The sequence below is a fragment of the Leucoraja erinacea genome, chromosome 4, assembly GCF_028641065.1.
Source record: "Leucoraja erinacea ecotype New England chromosome 4, Leri_hhj_1, whole genome shotgun sequence".
In the NCBI taxonomy this organism is placed as follows: Eukaryota; Metazoa; Chordata; class Chondrichthyes; order Rajiformes; family Rajidae; genus Leucoraja; species Leucoraja erinaceus.
The window spans coordinates 7,695,766-7,713,574 of record NC_073380.1 but is presented as its reverse complement, the minus strand read 5'-3'; the positions used below and the strand labels follow the sequence as shown (position 1 = coordinate 7,713,574).

The 17,809-nt window shown below is 44.0% G+C and overlaps 1 protein-coding gene across 2 annotated transcripts in view; it reads right to left on the bottom strand.

Moving 5' to 3' along the window:
- Positions 1–7,387: 7,387 nt before the first annotated feature.
- The window catches only part of pip4p2 (phosphatidylinositol-4,5-bisphosphate 4-phosphatase 2), a 64,651-nt gene continuing 54,229 nt past the window's right edge, over positions 7,388–17,809 (bottom strand). The window contains exon 7 of one of the 2 annotated variants that reach the window (XM_055633615.1): positions 7,388–10,002. In XM_055633615.1, coding sequence (XP_055489590.1) covers positions 9,859–10,002 — 144 coding nt within the window. In that variant the 3' untranslated portion in view covers positions 7,388–9,858. Of the gene's footprint in view, positions 10,003–14,616; positions 15,875–17,809 lie in introns of those variants that run through there. The other variant, XM_055633616.1, reaches the window with a different exon arrangement.

Genomic DNA, 17,809 nt, shown 5'->3' with positions numbered 1-17,809 from the left:
TGGGGCGCCTTGCAGAGGGTCTCCAGCAGCAGTCTCCACCCGGCGCGGCCTACGGACATTGGAAGCAGCAGACTCCGGTAGGAGGGGGCCGACTCTGTGTCCACGCCGCTGAGGACGTCCCGCAGCCCCGACGTCGGACTTTTAATACCCCGGCGTGCGGTCCTGAACATCGGGCCGCCCGTAGCGGCAACTGCGGAGGGCTTGGGGAGACCCTGACCACGGGGAATAGTCGAGGAAGAGACTGACTTTGGTGCCTTCCCACACAGTGGGGAACTTTGATTCTGCTGTGTGGGGATGTTTTATGTCAACTCTATAGTGTGTTGTGTCCTGTTGATTTTTAATGTATGGCTGTATGGAAATTCATTTCACTGTGCCATTAGGCACACGTGACAATTAAAACTATCTTGTATCTTGTATCTTGTATGTTCACTGCTGCAAAGTGCTGTGCATGCTGTCTTTATCATTTTTCTCCCACCATGATAGCTGATGTTTGAAAATGCAAGAGGACATGGAAATGCTTGAATGCCTGAGAACATGGTTCAAAGATGTGAAGCTTGCTTCATCTTTCCTTCACCTACAAGGAATTTGCCTTGGTGCTCCGCCCACAAGTGACAACATGACATACAGTGAGAGTTAGGAATGATAAATAAAACATTAAACATTAATAATAAAACATTATTGATTAAACATGTGAATTAAATAAAATACCAGAGCAAAAGGAGGCTACAGAATTTTGGTTATTGAGTAGAGCTACTACTCGTGGGGAAAAAAGCTGTTTTTATGTCTGGCTATCGCAGCTTTGACAGTCCGGAGTTGCCTTCCAGAGTGAAGTGATTCAAAGAGGTTGTGGCCATGGTGAGAGGGGTCAGAGATGATCTTACCCGCTCGCTTCCTGGCCTTTGCAGTGTACAATTCGTCAATGGGGGGAAGGTTGCAGCCAATAACCTCAGCTGATCGGACGATTTGCTGCAGCCTCCATACCATGATGGAGAAGGTGAGGACAGACTCTACGATGGCCGTATAGAATTGGACCATCATTGCTTGTGGCAGATTGTGCTTCCTCAGCTGCTGCAGGAATTACATCCTCTGTGGGCCTTTTTGAATGTGGAGTCGATGGTAGCCCCCCACTTAAGGTCCTTGGAGATGATGGTTCCCAGGAACTGAAAAGACTCCACAGATGTGACTGTGGTGTTGTTGATGGTGAGTGTGGTGAGGGGAGAGGGAGCTCTCCTAAACTCTACTATCAATTCCATTGTCTTAAGAGCATTGAACTCCAGGTTGTTGCGTAGGCATCAGCAGCCAGCTGTGTCACTTCCTGTCTGTAGGCAGATTCCTCCCCATCCAGGATTAGTCCAATCAGGGTTGTGTCGTCCGCAAACTTGAGAAGCTTGACAGAGGAGTCAGTCGAGGTGCAGTCATTGGTGTGAAGGAGAGGGGAGAATAAGCAGCCTTGCGGTGCTCCTATGCTGAGGGTTTGCGGGTCCGAGATGTGCTTTCTAGCCTCACGCTGCTTCCTGTCTGTCGGGAAGCTGGTGATCCACCGACAGAGAGGTTCAGGCACAGTCAACTCGGATAGTTTGGAGTGTAGTAGCTCTGGCACAATGGTGTTGAATGCAGAGCTAAAATCATCAAACAAAATCCTCGCATTAGTTCCCTGGGGGTCTAGGTGCTGGAGGATGAAGTGCAGGCCCAGGTTGACTGCATCATCCACAGATGTATTGACCCGAAATGCAAACTGCAGAGGGTCCAGCAGGTGGTTTGTGATATTTTTTAGCTTGGCCAGCACAAGCCTTTCAAGGGTCTTCATGACTACAGAGGTCAGTGCGACCAGCCTGCAGTCCAGTGTTTCCATACCTCAACATTTTTTTTCCTGAAATAGAATTCCAAATTACCTGGAATTTGATGGTATTTCCCGGCCTGGTAAGCCTTCCCCAACTGCGCACGCATGGATATCGGGCCCACTGCGCATGCGCAGGGAGTAGACTTCCCTACCGCATCACCGCCGCTATTTTCAATTGTAACGCGGCTGACAGGCCACCCCCAACTGCGCAGGTGCGGATGGTCGTAAATACAGGTACATGCTTTTTTTCCCGCAAATCATCCCGCGGGCCTGATTGGACCGTTTGGCGTCTACCCACGCGTGTGCAGTGGGCCCAGATTCTGCACGTGCGCAGTTGGGGCGGCAGTCGCACATGCTCAGTTGGGGAAGGCTTACCAGGCCAGGAAATTTCCCGAAATTATTTCATTTCCTTAAAATTACCTGAAGACAACTGGAATTTCCTGAATTTCAGGTAATTTCCTTCAAAGTAGAAACATTGCTGTAGTCATTAAGACCAGTAACCCTTGCCTTTTGGGGTATTTTTGGAATGAGAGTGTAGTGTGGCAGTTTGCCTTGAGATTATATACAGACAAATGGCAGTTAGAAGAGAGTAAAAGTGGAATATAATATGCTGCTGAGATGTGGTGAGGTAAAAGGTTTCACTTGTTTTGTGATGCCATTAAAAGCTTATATAGAACTTCTCAAATGAGTCACTCAATGAATGTCTAGTTTACATCTCCTCCATTATTCATTGACTTTATACCTACTTTGGGCCCAACTTTAAAAATTAGAAACATCGAAAAATAGATGTAGGAGTAGGCCATTTGACCCTTCGAGCCAGCACTGCCATTCAATAAGATGATGGCTGATCAGCTAAAATCAGTGCCCCGTTCTTGCTTTTCCCCCATATCCCTTTATTCCTTTAGCCCTAAGAGCTTGATTCCTTTAGCCCTAAATCTAACTCTCTCGTGAAAACATCCAGTGAATTGCCCTCCACTGCCTTCTGTGGCAGAACATTCCACAGATTCACAACTCTCTGGGTGAAGACATTTTTTCTCAGCTCAGTCTTAAATGGCCTTCCCTTTATTCTTAAACTGTGGCCCCCTCGTTCCGTAATCTCCCAACATCAGAAACATTTTTTCTTGCATCTAGCCTGTCCAATCGTGCTAGTGAGGACAGGAACAGGGGGATAGGGGATCTGAATGTGTGGCTGAGGGGCTTGTGCAGGGAGCAAGGATTTAGATTTATAGACCACTGGGATCTCTTCTGGGGTAGGGGTGACCTGTACAAAAGGGACGGGTTACACCTTAACTGGAGCGGGACCGACATTCTGGCAGACAGGTTTGCTAGCAAAGCAACAGTTAATAGATTTATGATTAGTTTGGTACACATTTTATTTTTGTTATGTAGGTAATTATACTATGTCAACAGCAAGAACCAAATATTTTCCTGACATGTTTTTGCTTAATCAAAAAGATCGTATGCAATGTTATACAATAAGATTTAAAAAAATGAATAAATTAAGCATCATTTAAAAAGGAGGAACTGAAGGAAATTCACATTAGGCAGGAAATTGTGTTGGGTAGACGGGACTGAAGGCTGATTATTCCCCAGGGCCTGATGGTCTACATCTCAGGGTACTTAAGGAAGTGGCTCTAGAAATCGTGGATGCATTGATGATCATTTTCCATTGTTCAATGGATTCAGGATCGGTTCCTGTGGATTGGAGGATAGCTAATGTTATCCACTTTTTAAGAAAGGAGGGAGAGCGCAAACAGGGAATTATAGACCAGTTAGCCTGACATCAGTGTCGGGAAGATGCTGGAGAAAAGATGAAATAAAAGATGAAATAGCGGCACATTTGGTCAGCAGTAACAAGTTTGTTCCGAGTCAGCATGGATTTACAAAGGGGAAATCATGCTTGACTAATCTTCTGGAATTTTTTGAGGATGTAACTAGGAAAAATGGACAAGGGAGTGCCAGTGGATGTAGTGTACCTGGACTTTCAGAAAGCATTTGATAAGGTCACACATGGTATTGGCGGTCTTCTTCCGAATGAAACATAAACCAAAGGAATAGTTAGATCTCAAGCCGGGTGTCAGGGGTACGGTACTGACATGGATAGAAAATTGGTTGGCAGACAGGAAACAAAGAGTAGGGATTAACTGGTCCCTTTCAGAATGGCAGACATTGAGTAGTGGGGTACCGCACGACTCGGTGCTGAGAACGTAGATATTTAAAATATACATTAATAATTTAGATGAAGGGATTAAAAGTGACATTAGCAAATTTTCAGATGATACAAAGCTGGGTGGCAGTGTGAACTGTGAGGAGGATGCTATAAGGATGCAGAATGACTTGGACAGGTTGGGTGAGTGGACAGATGCATGGCATATGCAGTTTAATGAGGATAAATGTGAGGTTATCCACTTTGGTGGCAAGAACAGGAAGGCTGATTATTATCTGAATGGTGTCAAGTTAGGAAAAGGGGAAGTATGACAAGAACTGAGTGTCCTTGCTCATCAGTCACTGAAAGTAAGCAAGCAGGTACTGGCTCTGGCCAGCAGCGGCCTCTGCAGTCTGTCCGCGTTTTTATTATTTTCTGTCTGTGTTTTAATGTAGTTTTTGTTATTTTTTGTTGGGGTGTGTGTGTGTGTGGGGGGGGGGGGTGGGGTGGGGGGGGGGGGGGGGAAACTTTTTAATCTCTCCCCTGCACTGGAGACCCGACCTTTCTCTCGTCGGGTTTCCTTTGTCGTTGAGGCCGCAACGAGGAGCGGCCTCCAACAGGAAGAGACCGGGGACTCTGGTGCTACTCACCGTCGCCGTCGCGGGGCTGGCCGAGTCCGGAGCGGTTGGAGCGGTGGAGGAGCGCTGCTGCTGCTGCTGAGTCGGAGGCTGCTGCTGCGGGTCTGCGGACAGCGGCGCCGGGAGCCCGCGGATCCCTGGAGAGAGACCGCTTTTCGGGGCTCCTGCAACGGCGAATTCTCCCGCCCGAGTTGCGGGGTCGAAGAGCTCCTGGAGCGGGGCCTAACACCATTGCCCCGCGCGGCTGGAACGGCCGCGGGACTTTACGAGCGCACACCGGGGGCTCCAACACCAAGACCCGGTGTGCGACCTCGCACCACCCGGCATGGCTTCAATGGCCGCGGGACAATCGCCATCGCCAGCCGGGGGCTTTGACTTTGACTCTGACATCGGGGGGGGGGGGGAGAGTGCAGTGGAGAGATAAGTTTTTTTTTTGGCCTTCCATCACAGCTATGTGATGGATGTTTTATGTAAAATGTAATTATGTTGTGTCTGGGTCTATTTGTGTGTAATGTATGGCTGCAGAAACGGCATTTCGTTTGGACCTCTAGGGGTCCAAATGACAATTAAATTGACTCTTGACTCTTGACTCTTGAGGTACAGCAGACAGTGAAGAAAGCGAATGGCATGTTGGCCTTCATAACAAGGAGTTGAGTATAGGAGCAAATAAGTCCTTCTGCAGTTGTACAGGGCCCTAGTGAGACCACACCTGGAGTATTGTGTGCAGTTTTGATTTCCAAATTTGAGGATGGACATTCTTGCTATTGAGGGAGTGCATCGTAGGTTTACGAAGTTAATTCCTAGGATGGCAGGACTGTCATATGCAGATCACCTGCCTAAGATTTGCAGCAGAAATGTGCCCCCCCATGGGAAATCTAATTTGTGAACTGTTTCTTCCATACAGGGTGACAGGGCAATGAACAAGCAATGACAACATGCATTTTCCAACTCAGCTGTAATGTTGCGGTGGTCAGAATACCTATTTGTTGTCCCCGAGGTGCATAAGCAAAATCTGCAACAGGTATGTTTTGGCAAATGTTGAAAATCAACATGATTTTGTTCTAAAAGCCAATGATCCACCTTCTAAGAGGAGAGAGAAGTTTACGGGCAGCATATTATTGTACATGCTCAATCTTCTCAGGCCCCAACCGTTCACTGCCGCACAGTGCCTGCTGTCTTTTATCATTTTTTTTCTCTCACCATGATAGATGATGTTTGAAAATGCGAGAGGACATGGAAATGCTTGAATGACTGGGAAAATGGTTCAAAGATGTAAAGTTTGCTTCACCTTTGTTTAATTTAATTATGGAATACAAGTAATGCATATATATCCGTCAGCAGTAATCTTTTTGTTAAACTCCAGGACTTCTTGACAACTAAATGGGCGTAATCTTCTAGTATTAATCTTCTACCCTGGATTATACATTGCATGGTTCCACAGAAAGAAAGCTGATAGTGCTTAATCAGAAGTGAATTCATGTAGGACGTATACATACACTTAGAAATGGATAAAATAATAAAATGCAGATATATATAAAGTCAGGAAAGAATGTGTCATACTTTAATGCTGCATGTGAGAAAATAACACGCTTTTGGTGTGAAGACAGTAAAGGACTATTTTGAATGAGAGTGAAGTGTGGTAGTTTGCTTTGAGATTATATACTGACAAATGGCAGTTAGAAGAGAGAGTAAAAGTGGAATATAATACGCTGCTGAGATGTGGTGAGGTAAAAGGTTTCACTTGTTTTTGTGATGCCATTAAAAGCTTATATCGAACCTCTCAAATGAGTCACTCAATTAATGTCTAGTTTACATCTCCTCCATTATTCATTGACTTTATACCTACTTTAGGCCCAATTTTAAAAATTATAAACTTGGAAAAATAGATGCAGGAGTAGGCCATTTGGCCCTTCGAACCAGCACCGCCATTCAATATGATCATGGCTGATCATCTAAAATCAGTACCCCGTTCCTGCTTTTTCCCCATATCCCTTGATTTCTTTAGCCCATACAGCTTGATTCTTTTAGCCCTAAATCTAACTCTCTCCTGAAAACATCCAGTGAATTGGCCTCCACTGCCTTATGTGGCAGAGAATTCCAGATTCACAACTCTCCGGGTGAAGAAATGTTTCTTCATCTCAGTCTTAAATGGCCTACCCCTTATTTCTAAACTGTGACCCCTGGTTCTGGACTCCCCCAACATCGGGAACATTTTTTCCTGCATCTAGCCTGTCCAATCCTTTAAGAATTTTATGTTTCTATACGATCTCTCATCCTTCCAAATTCCAGTGAATACAAGCCCAGTCGACCCATTCTTTCATCATATCTCAGTCCCGCCATCCCAGGTTTTAACGGTGATCCTACGCTGCAATCGCTCAATAGCAATTTTTTTTTCCTCAAATTAGGAGACCAAAATTGCACACAATACTCCACGTGCAGTCTCATCAAGGCCCTGTACAACTGCAGTAGGACCTACTTGCTCCTAAACTCAAATCCTCTCGCAATGAAGGCCAACATGCCATTAGCTTTTTGCTCTATCTGCTGTACCTGCACCTGCTTATTGCCAGAAAACTCTTCCTGACCGCATATCTTGACTATTGGGACTGAATTACAGTATATGCATAAACAGACACATACATAGTTCACAGATTTCCACTCAAACACTGAATGCAATATCCATTTTAGAAAGTTTAAAACGCGAACTTAAGGATAACATGTTCTGTTACTACAAAAATGTTGGTCCTATATTGTTTTGCATTAATAAGGAACAGTAGTCAACAAATGTTTATACGTTTTATTACCTTATTTATAAAATACTGCATGCACTTCAGCAAAGCAACAGTTAATGGATTTATGATTAGTTTGGTACAAATTTTATTACATTCAATGGCTGATGTTTTTATTTTTTTAATGTAGGTAATCATACTATGTCAACAGCAAGAACCAAATCTTTTCCTGACATGATTTTGCTTAATCAAAAAGATGGTATGCATAAAAATGTGCTGGCATAAAAAAAAAAAAAAAAAAAAAAGATGGTATGCAATGTTATACGATAAGATTAAAAAAATGATTAATAAATTAAGCATCATCTAAAAATGAGGAACTGAAGGAAATTCACATTAGGCAGGAAATTGTGTTGTGTAGACTGATGGGACTGAAGGCTGATTAATCCCCAGGGCCTGATGGTCTGCATCTTAAGGAAGTGGCTCTAGAAATCATGGACACATTGGTGATCATTTTCCAATGTTCCATAGATTCAGGATCAGTTCAGGATTGGAGGGTAGCTAAAGTTATCCCACTTTTTAAGAAAAGAGGGAGAGAGAAAACAGGGAATTATAGACCAGTCAGCCTGACATCGGTGGTGGGGAAGATGCTGGAGTCAATTATAAAAGATGAAATAGCGGCACATTCGGTTAGTAGTAACAGGATTGGTCCGAGTCAGCATGGATTTACGAAGGGGAAATCATGCTTGACTAATCTTCTGGAATTTTTTGAGGATGTAACTCGGAAAATGGACAAGGGAGAGCCAGTGGATGTAGTGTACCTGGACTTTCAGAAAGCCTTTGATAAGGTCCCACATAGGAGATTATTTGCCAAAATTAGAGCACATGGTATTAGGGGTAGGATACTGACATGGCTAGAAAATTGGTTGGCAGACAGAAAACAAAGAGTAGGGATTAACGGGTCCCTTTCAGAATGGTAGGCAGTGACTAGTGGGGTACCGCAAGGCTCGGTGCTGGGACCGCAACTATTTACAATATACATTAGTGATTTAGATGAAGGGACTAAAAGTAACATTAGCAAATTTGCAGATGACACAAAGCTGGGTGGCAGTGAAGAGGATGCTATAAGGATGCAGTGCGACTTGGACAGATTGGGTGAATGGGCAGATGCCGATTAATGTGGATAAATGTGAGGTTATCCACTTTGGTGGCAAAAACAGAAAGGCAGATTATTATCTGAATGGTGCCAAGTTAGGAAAACGGGAGGTACAATGGTATCTGGGGTCTTTGCTCATCAGTCACTGAAAGTAAGCATGCAGGTACAACAGGCAGTGAAGAAAGCTAATGGCATGTTGGCCTTCATAACAAGAGGAGTTGAGAATAGGGCCAAAGATGTCCTTCTGCAGTTGTACAAGGCCCTAGTGAGACCACACCTAGAGCATTGTGTGCAATTTTGGTCTCCAAATTTGAGGAAGGACATTCTTACTATTGAGGGAGTGCAGCGTAGATTCTCAAGGTTAATTTCCAGGATGGTGGGACTGCCATACGTTGTCTGGGCTTGTATTGACTTGAATTTAGAAGGATTAGAGGGGATCTTATTGAAACGTATGATTATTAAGGGATTGGACACTCCGCAGCAAACATGTTCCTGATGTTGGGGGAGTCCAGAACCAGGGGCCACAGTTTAAGAATAAGAGGTAGGCCATTTAGATCGGAGATGAGGGAAATCTTTTTCATCCAAAGTTGTGAATCTGTGGAATTCTCTGCCTCAGAAGGCAATGGACGCCAATTCTCTGGATGCTTTCAAGATAGAGTTAGATAGAGCTCTTAAAGATAGCGGAGTCAAGGGATATGGCGAAAAGGCAGGAACGGGGTACTGATTGTGGATGATCAGCCATGATCACAGTGAATGGCGGTGCTTGCTCGAAGGGCCGATTGCCCTACTCCTGCACCTATCGTCTATTGTCATTTACTATTGCCACCATAATACTCTGAAGATCTCAATGCAGGTATTTCAAATGCTGTATTTTTACAAAGCAATTACCTAAAAATATTAAAGTATTGAAAATATAACATACAGAACTTGGTTTTATTGCTCAACTATTATGCATTTTTTGTTTAATTTCACAGGAGTAATTTGAAAACATCAGGCCTGGACAGAGAAATTTCAATGGTGCATGTGTGAAGCTTGCAATTTGTTGCATCACATTCCTTCGTTTTGGCTGCCAGAAAAAGCATACTGTAGAGATTGTATGACACAGTTTAACCAAAACAAAACTGGGATACATTCCAAGTAACATATATGCAACATTTGTCTTAAGCATATGGCAATTTATCAGCAACAAAAACATGTACGCTTGCTGAAACCATTGTGCAATATGCACATTCTGACATCATTATCCTCCTTGGACCTAACCAGTCTATAAAGTTGATTTGTATTAACATGAGAATGTCTTTTATTCTGAAAGATTTGTAGATCATCGGATGTTCTGTGCTGGATAACTGATCAGTCTATGCAAAGGTGTGCTCGGGATAGCTAACTTTTATTGCTCCCCAATAACAAGCTCGGATTAGGCAGATTAGGCCTATGAGATAGGCAAAAACCCAGGAAACATATGTTGCTGGGTAACGTCTCGCAAATTCTTGGGTCCCAACCTGCAAGAAAAACATAACAGTTAAATTAATAAAACCTATGTTAAGACAAGTACTTACTCTATTATGAGCTATCATTCCCCATCATCTGGTGGAAAGCTAATCATAACAGATTTAAATAATCCATAAAAAGTTAATTATTAGTCAGCAGTCACAAATTAGTTCATAAACTGGGTAAAGTCAGCCTGCGGTTTCGGGTGCCTTCCACCGCAAGTATAACATCCCGGGCGACATAGCAAGACCACCGGGGTCCCCGTGGATTGTTGTCGGGTCTAGGAGGCGGCGCAGACGGAGGAGGGAGAGGAAGCAGAAGCGAGGCCGCAGGTCTGGAGCTTTGCTAAGGCTAAGGAATCGACCACACAAGCCACCTCTACCGAGCCTGTATCTCTCCAACGCCAGATCCCTGGTTCACAAAATGGACGACCTGGAAGTGCAACTCGCTGGGAATCGGTATGTTCGTGACTGCTGTGTTATGATCATCACCGAATCCTGGCTTCACCCGGGGATACCTGATGCTAGCATGCAGCTAGCAGGTCGCTTTCTGCTCCGCGGGGACAGGACTATGGACTCCGGTAAGAGCAGGGGAGGGGGTCTCTGTATATACGTGCATGAGAATTGGTGCAACAACGGGACAATCATAGACAATCATTGTTCCCCTGACCTCGAGTACATGTCTGTAAGATGCCGGCCTTTTTTTCTACCGAGAGAACTAACAGTCGTGATTGTCACGGCTGTGTATATTCCACCTGACGCCAATGTAAACAAGGCGCTCTCTCTCCTGCTGAACACCATTAACGAACAGCAGCGGGACCACCCCGAAGGTGTTCACATAATCGCAGGGGACTTTAATAAGGCCAACTTGAAGACTGTACTGCCGAAATTCTACCAACATGTCAAGTGTTCTACTAGAGGGGTGAACACGCTGGATCATGTTTACACCAATATCAAGCACGCGTATAGAGCCATCCCCCTCCCCCAACTCGGCCAGTCAGACCATCTCTCCCTCCTGCTCTCTCCAGCCTACACCCCCCTCAGACGCAGTGCCAGGCCCACCATAAAATCTGTTACAACCTGGCCTGAAAATGCACTCTCCAATCTACAGGACTGCTTTACCCAGACAAACTGGGACATATTCGAACACCAGGACCTGGAAACTCTCACAGAATCGGTGCTGGACTATATCAAGTTCTGCATCGGAAATGTGACTGTAGACAAAAACATACGGGGTTTCCCCAAACCAGAAACCCTGGGTGTCCAGTCAGGTCCGCACACTCCTCAGAGCCCGCGATGCTGCCTTCAGGTCAGGTGACAGAGCTCTGTACAGGGCTGCTCGAGCCGACCTGAAAAGTGGTATTAAAAAGGCCAAGGCGGATCACAAGAGGAGCATAGAGTCCCACTTGTCCAGCAATAATACACGGGAGGTATGGCGGGGCATACAAGACATTACCAACTACAGAGGCTGTGCCACAAAGTCAGAAGACCTGAGTGCGCCGCTGACAGAAAAGCTAAATTGCTTCTTCTCCCGCTTTGAAACATCACAACAGCAGCACTCACCTGCTACAGCCCTGTTCCCACCCTCACCTGGCTCCTGTACTACCCCACTCACTGTCGGGGAACACGATGTCAGACGGGTGCTCCTGGCAGTGAACCCCAAGAAGGCTACCGGCCCAGATGGAGTCCCTGGTAAGGTGCTCAAAGCGTGCGCCCACCAGCTCACTGCCATCTTCACCAGAATTTTCAATCTCTCCCTGGCCCAGGCAGTTATTCCGTCCTGCCTAAAATCAGCCACAATCGTCCCTGTGCCGAAGAAGTCTCCCATCACCAGCCTTAATGACTACCGTCCTGTTGCCCTCACTCCGGTAATCACGAAGTGCTTCGAGAGATTGGTCCTCCAGCACATCAAGGACTATCTACCACAAGACTTCGACCCCCACCAATTCGCTTATCGCCAAAACAGATCCACAGAAGACGCCATCACCGTAGCTCTCCACTCTGTGCTGAGCCATCTGGAGCAGGGGCAGAGCTACGTCCGGATGCTCTTTGTGGATTTTAGTTCAGCCTTTAACACAATCATCCCGGACATCCTCATTGGTAAACTGGTCACTCTCGGCCTCCCCACTGTCACATGTGCCTGGATTAAGGATTTCCTCACAAACCGGCCCCAGACTGTGAGACTTGGCCCCCACCTCTCCTCCACTCGCAGGTTGAGTACCAGTTCCCCACAGGGCTGTGTGCTAAGCCCCCTCTTATACTGTCTCTACACCTACGACTGTAGTCCGGCCCACAACAACAACCGCATCGTCAAATTTGCTGACGACACTACTGTGGTCGGACTTATTTCAAAGGGAGACGAGGCAGCCTACAGAGAGGAAGTCCTGAAGTTGACAAACCTGGTGCTCTGAAAAAACAATCTGGCTCTGAACACCAGGAAAACAAAAGAGCTCATTGTCGACTTCAGGAGGCACAGCACCGACTTAGTCCCCCTACACATTAACGGCGAGTGTGTGGAGAGGGTCAACACCTTCCGGTTTCTCGGCGTCCATATCGCGGCTGACATCTCCTGGACGGACAACACGACAGCGGTCATCAAGAAGGCTCAGCAGCGGCTGCACTTCCTGAGGGTCCTCAGGAAGCACAACCTGGACTCTAACCTGCTGCTGACCTTCTACCGCTCGTCCATCGAGAGCCTGCTGACATACTGCATTACAGCATGGTATGGCAGCTGCACCATGGCAGACAGGGAGAGGCTTCAGAGGGTAACCAGGACAGCGCAGAGGATCATTGGTTGCCCTCTCCCCCCTCCCTGATGGACATCTACACCTCCCGCTGCCTTAGCAGGGCAAAGAAGATCACCAAAGACAGCTCCCATCCTGCGTTTGGACTGTTCGACCTGCTGCCCTCTGGAAGGCGCTATAGGTGCATCAAATCCAGGACAAACAGACTCAGGAATAGCTGCTTCCCGAGAATTATATCTACCATAAATTCAAATCCACACATGCACTGACTACACCGCCCAACAGGACTTCCATCTGTATATATGTATGTAGCGCCGTAGAATTTGTGCACCTATTCCCCCCCCCCCCCCCCATCTCCCTTCTGTTTTGTTTTTCTGTTTCTTGTTTTTTGTGTAAAATTGTATGTATGCACTGAGTACGAGCAGCTTTCAGTTTCACTGTACATGTATAGTGACAATAAATGGCATATCTAAACTAATAGAAAGTTATCTATCACACAACACAGAAAGCTATTCATAGCACCTGGAAATGAATTAAATATATTTCTACGACCACTTCTGATCAACTGAGAAAAATAAAAGGAGTCAAACATAATATAAATATCAATGAGGGAGTACATTTTTAACAATCTGGTTCTTTTTTTTCCCCAAAAGGCATTAACTTCTTCCATGATAATTCCTAAGACACTTCACATGCAATCATACTACTACCATTTTTTAGGGAATTTTTTAGCATTCTAATTTTATTCCTTGCTCTTTACCGTGTGGAAACTGGTCAGGTGCTTTTTTTGGAATGCCGAGGGCTTTCTGCAGACCACTTGGCATTTCCTCAAAGCAATATCAGCCTCACAGTAAATGCAAAATAGCAAACACAGAAAAGAAAAAAAAAGAAAATTGCATTGGCCTACTAACCCTGAGTACCCAATATTAATTACTGATTCTCCAGGTCAGGGTACCTACCCACCAGATGGTTGTGTTCCTTTTGAGTATACACAATGTGATGAGAAATTAAAAAAAGAGAAATTAAGCTGTCAGTAGAGTAGTTTGCTACTTATTATAAAATTAAAAAGGAAAAACATTTCTTTGGTTGTGGAATGCTACAAAAAGGATGTGACATTACGATAGAAGGCATTGTTCAAATCACCTCTACTTTAGCAGTTATATGTCTGATTTGGGGTATAGGAAAAAGATAATTGTGCTTGAAACAAATCAGATTAGCAATGATAATTTTGCTCATCGGAAATGTTTATGAGAATAGAAAAAGAGGCTTGGACTTCCTTGGGAAAGAGTGGACTTGGAGGTAACAAAACTCAAGAGTATGAAATGCATTAACATTAACAGTTAAAATTATAGGTAGAAAAAGACTGAAGTATGTACCCAAAGTATAATCAAGTAACAAAAAAAAACCCACTATTAAATCATTTAAATGAATTAAAGACAACAGTTTTAAGGGGGTAGACACAAATGACCAAAGGAATGGGTGACTTTTTGGGTCAAGAAATATCAACCTCACAGTAAATGCAAAATAGCAAACACAGAAAATAAAAAAAAATAGAAGGGTCTCGACCCGAAATATCACCCATTCCTTCTCTCCAGTGATGCTGCCTGACCCGCTGATTTACTCCAGCGTTTTGTGTCTAACCCCTTCAAACTGTTGTCTTTAATTCATTTAAATGATTTAATAGTTTTTTTCTTTTAATATTTATTTTCTCATTATTCTTCACTGCCAGTGAGTGGCTTGTCATTATACTATATCCCTGCAATAATAAAGATTGATTCTGTGATGTGTGCATTTGAAATTAGATGGGCACAAAACCCAAATCTGTGCAAATGATTTGCCTTTTTTTTTGTAATATGAGTATGATAGAGTCAATAAAAATCTAGATATATATTACTTAGTACATGTGCAAAAAAAAAAGTGCTGGAGAAACTCAGTGGGTCAGACAACATTTGTGCAGGGAATGAATTGACGATTATTTGTGTCAAGAGCCTTCTTACTTCGAACATGTTCCAAGTTTGTTTTAATCAATGGAAAGGATAATTTTTCAAACATATTCCATAAACCTTAAGACAAATCTGGGTAAATGTGAAGGAATTAGTTTCCAAAGTTTGGATGAAATCAGGGTTATGTGTAAACTAAACCAACTATTATTTGGGGAAATTGTCGGATTGACAATCTGAATCACACACAAGGTGGATGGTGCAAAGGACTTCAGATGTTCGCACTACCTCATTCTGAATGTGTTTCTTTCCTGCATTCCTCACACACTACTGCAGTAGAGTGTGACTCCCTGCAATTTCACTGCAGTTTCAGTGGGAAATCAGTTGAAGGAAACTGCCAGGTTAGATCGGCCACATGATCAATGAATGTATTCATTTCAAAAGACAGTAGCAGCTCAGTGAGAAAGGCAAGTATTAGCTGAAAGTAGTTAGTCATTTGAATTTTTTTTAAAATTCAGAGTATTTTCCAATGTTTCAAAAAATGTCAGACATTTACAAACATTCTAGATCTTTTGACAGGTTGGCTTAACTAGATGAAGGAGGTCCTACACTCCAAAAGTTTTGCCAATCTTTACTTTTTTACATTAGAGATACAGCGTGGAAACAGGCCCTTCAGCCAACGTCCACCCCGTGTACTAGCACCATCCCACACATTAGGGACAATTTACTTAAACCAATTAACCGACAGTACGTCTTTGGAGTGTGGGAGGAAACCAAATCACCCAGAGAAACCCCACACGGTCACAGGGAGAGCGTCCAAACCCCGTAAAGACAACACCCGTAGTCAGGATCGAACCAGAGTCTCTACTGCTGTGCCACTGTGCTACCCTAGTGCTTGCTTCCAAGATCAAGTTCCAATGACAAGTGGGGCAGGGGAATGGCGAGCAGATCTTGCCCAATAATCACTGAAGCAGGCCAGATGGAAACATTCTACATTTTGTGCACCATCGAACTAAGCAAATCAAACATCAAGTGTGCTGCAATTTATCTTATGTAGAAATGAACTTTCTTGGATAGCTGGTTCTCCAGGACTGATGTGCTTGAATGCTGAGAACAAAATTCTGCACTCTGTATCTTCCTCGTTGCTCTATCTATTATATTTGAGTTTGACTTGAATGTCGTTCACATGGTACATCAGATCTGTTTGGATAACATACAAAACAAAGCATTTCACAGGTAATCATGATGCAGTTCTATCGGACTTTGGTTAGGCCGCATTCAGAATATTGCATGCAGTTCTGTTCACCCCATTGCAGGAAAGATATGGAAGCTTTGGATAGGGTGCAGAGGAAGTTTACCAGAATGCTGGCTGGATTAAAAGGTTCCAGCTACAGGGAGAGGTTGGATAGACTTGAATTATTTTCTCTGGCACATTGGAGACTGAGAGGAGACTCGATAGAAGTCTATAAAATCATGCGAGGCAATAGATGGGGTAGACAGTCAGAACCTCCCACCCCCCCCAGGTAGAAATATCAAACACTAGAGGGAGTAGCTAAAGGTGAGAGGGGAACATTTTAATGGAGATGTGCAGATCAAGTCGTTTTTGGCACAGAGGGTGGTGGGGGCCTAGAATGCATTGCTAGGGGTGGTGGTGGTGGAGGCAGATACGGCAGTGCTGTTCAAGAGGCTTTTGGATAAGCACATGGAAATGCAGGGAATAGAGGGATATGGATCATGTGAAGGAAGATGAGACCAATTTAACTTGGCATCATGCTCGGCACAAACATTGTGAGCCAAAGGGCCCGTTCCTGTGCTGCACTGTTCTATGTTCACTGTACCATCAGTACGCATGGGGCGGCATGGTGGCACAGCGGTACAGTTGCTGCCTTACAGCGAATGCAGCGCCGGAGACCCAGATTCGATCCTGACTATGGGTGCTGTCTGTACATAGTTTGTACATTCTCCCCGTGACCGCGTGGGTTTTCTTCGGGATCTTCAGTTTTCTCCCACACTCCATAGACGTACAGGTATGTATGTTCATTGGCTTGGTAAAACGTAAAAATTGTCCCTAGTGTGTATGGGATAGAGTTAATGTGCGGGGATTTCTAAACTAAACTAAAGTAAAACACAAATATTAAGTTCAGAAAATGACTTCTCAATTCGAATCGTGCCGCTGCAACATAACCTATCAAATCCAGAAATGTACTCACAAGAATAAATTGAAGGATTTCCAACAATACTTTTCCATCCTCAAATTACCTTTGAGGCTGAACCTTTCCAAATGCATCTTTGCACTCTAAGTGCACAGTAGAGTTGCTGCCTTACAGCGCCAAAGACCCCAGTTCGATCCTGACTACGGGTGCTGTCTGTACAGAGTTTGTACGTTCTTCCCGTGACCTGCATGGGCTATCTCCGGGAGCTCCAGTTTTCTCACATACTCCAAAGATGTACAGGCTTATTGGTTAATTAGCTTGGTATAATTGTAAATTGGCCCTAGTGTGTGTACAATAGTGTAAGTTTGTGGGGATAGATAGATAGATCCTTTATTGTCATTCAGACCTTTCGGTCTGAACGAAATTATGTTGCCTGCAGTCATACACAGAATCAATAATAACAAAACATACAATAAACACAAATTAAACATCCACCACAGTGAGTTCACCAAGCACTGGTCGGCGCGGACTCGGTGGGCCATTGTCACCATCTCGGTTACAATTTCTACCCATAGCTGCCGTTACATATACCAAGGTTTCTGACCTTCCATCAGGTCTTAAATATTTTCACCCTCTGATAAGCACCAAACCACCTGTCTGCAAATATCATGGTCCATAATCACTGAGGCAGTAATATAAAAAATAATTAAATTTCTCTAGTTACAGTCAAGTGTGCTGATTCTAATGGGTAACATAATTAACATTATACTGCCCATATTGGGTAATATTGCTAAAACAAACAATTGGGTTAGATGGTCAACATGCATTAAAATATACCACTGCATACTAATGTTAGCAAAATTAAACAAACTCTTGTTTTGAGAAAATAGGAATGTTTAAGAACCAGGTATATATATATATATATATATATATATATATATATATATAGCAGTTTGCACATCTATAACTCTGTTATAATGGT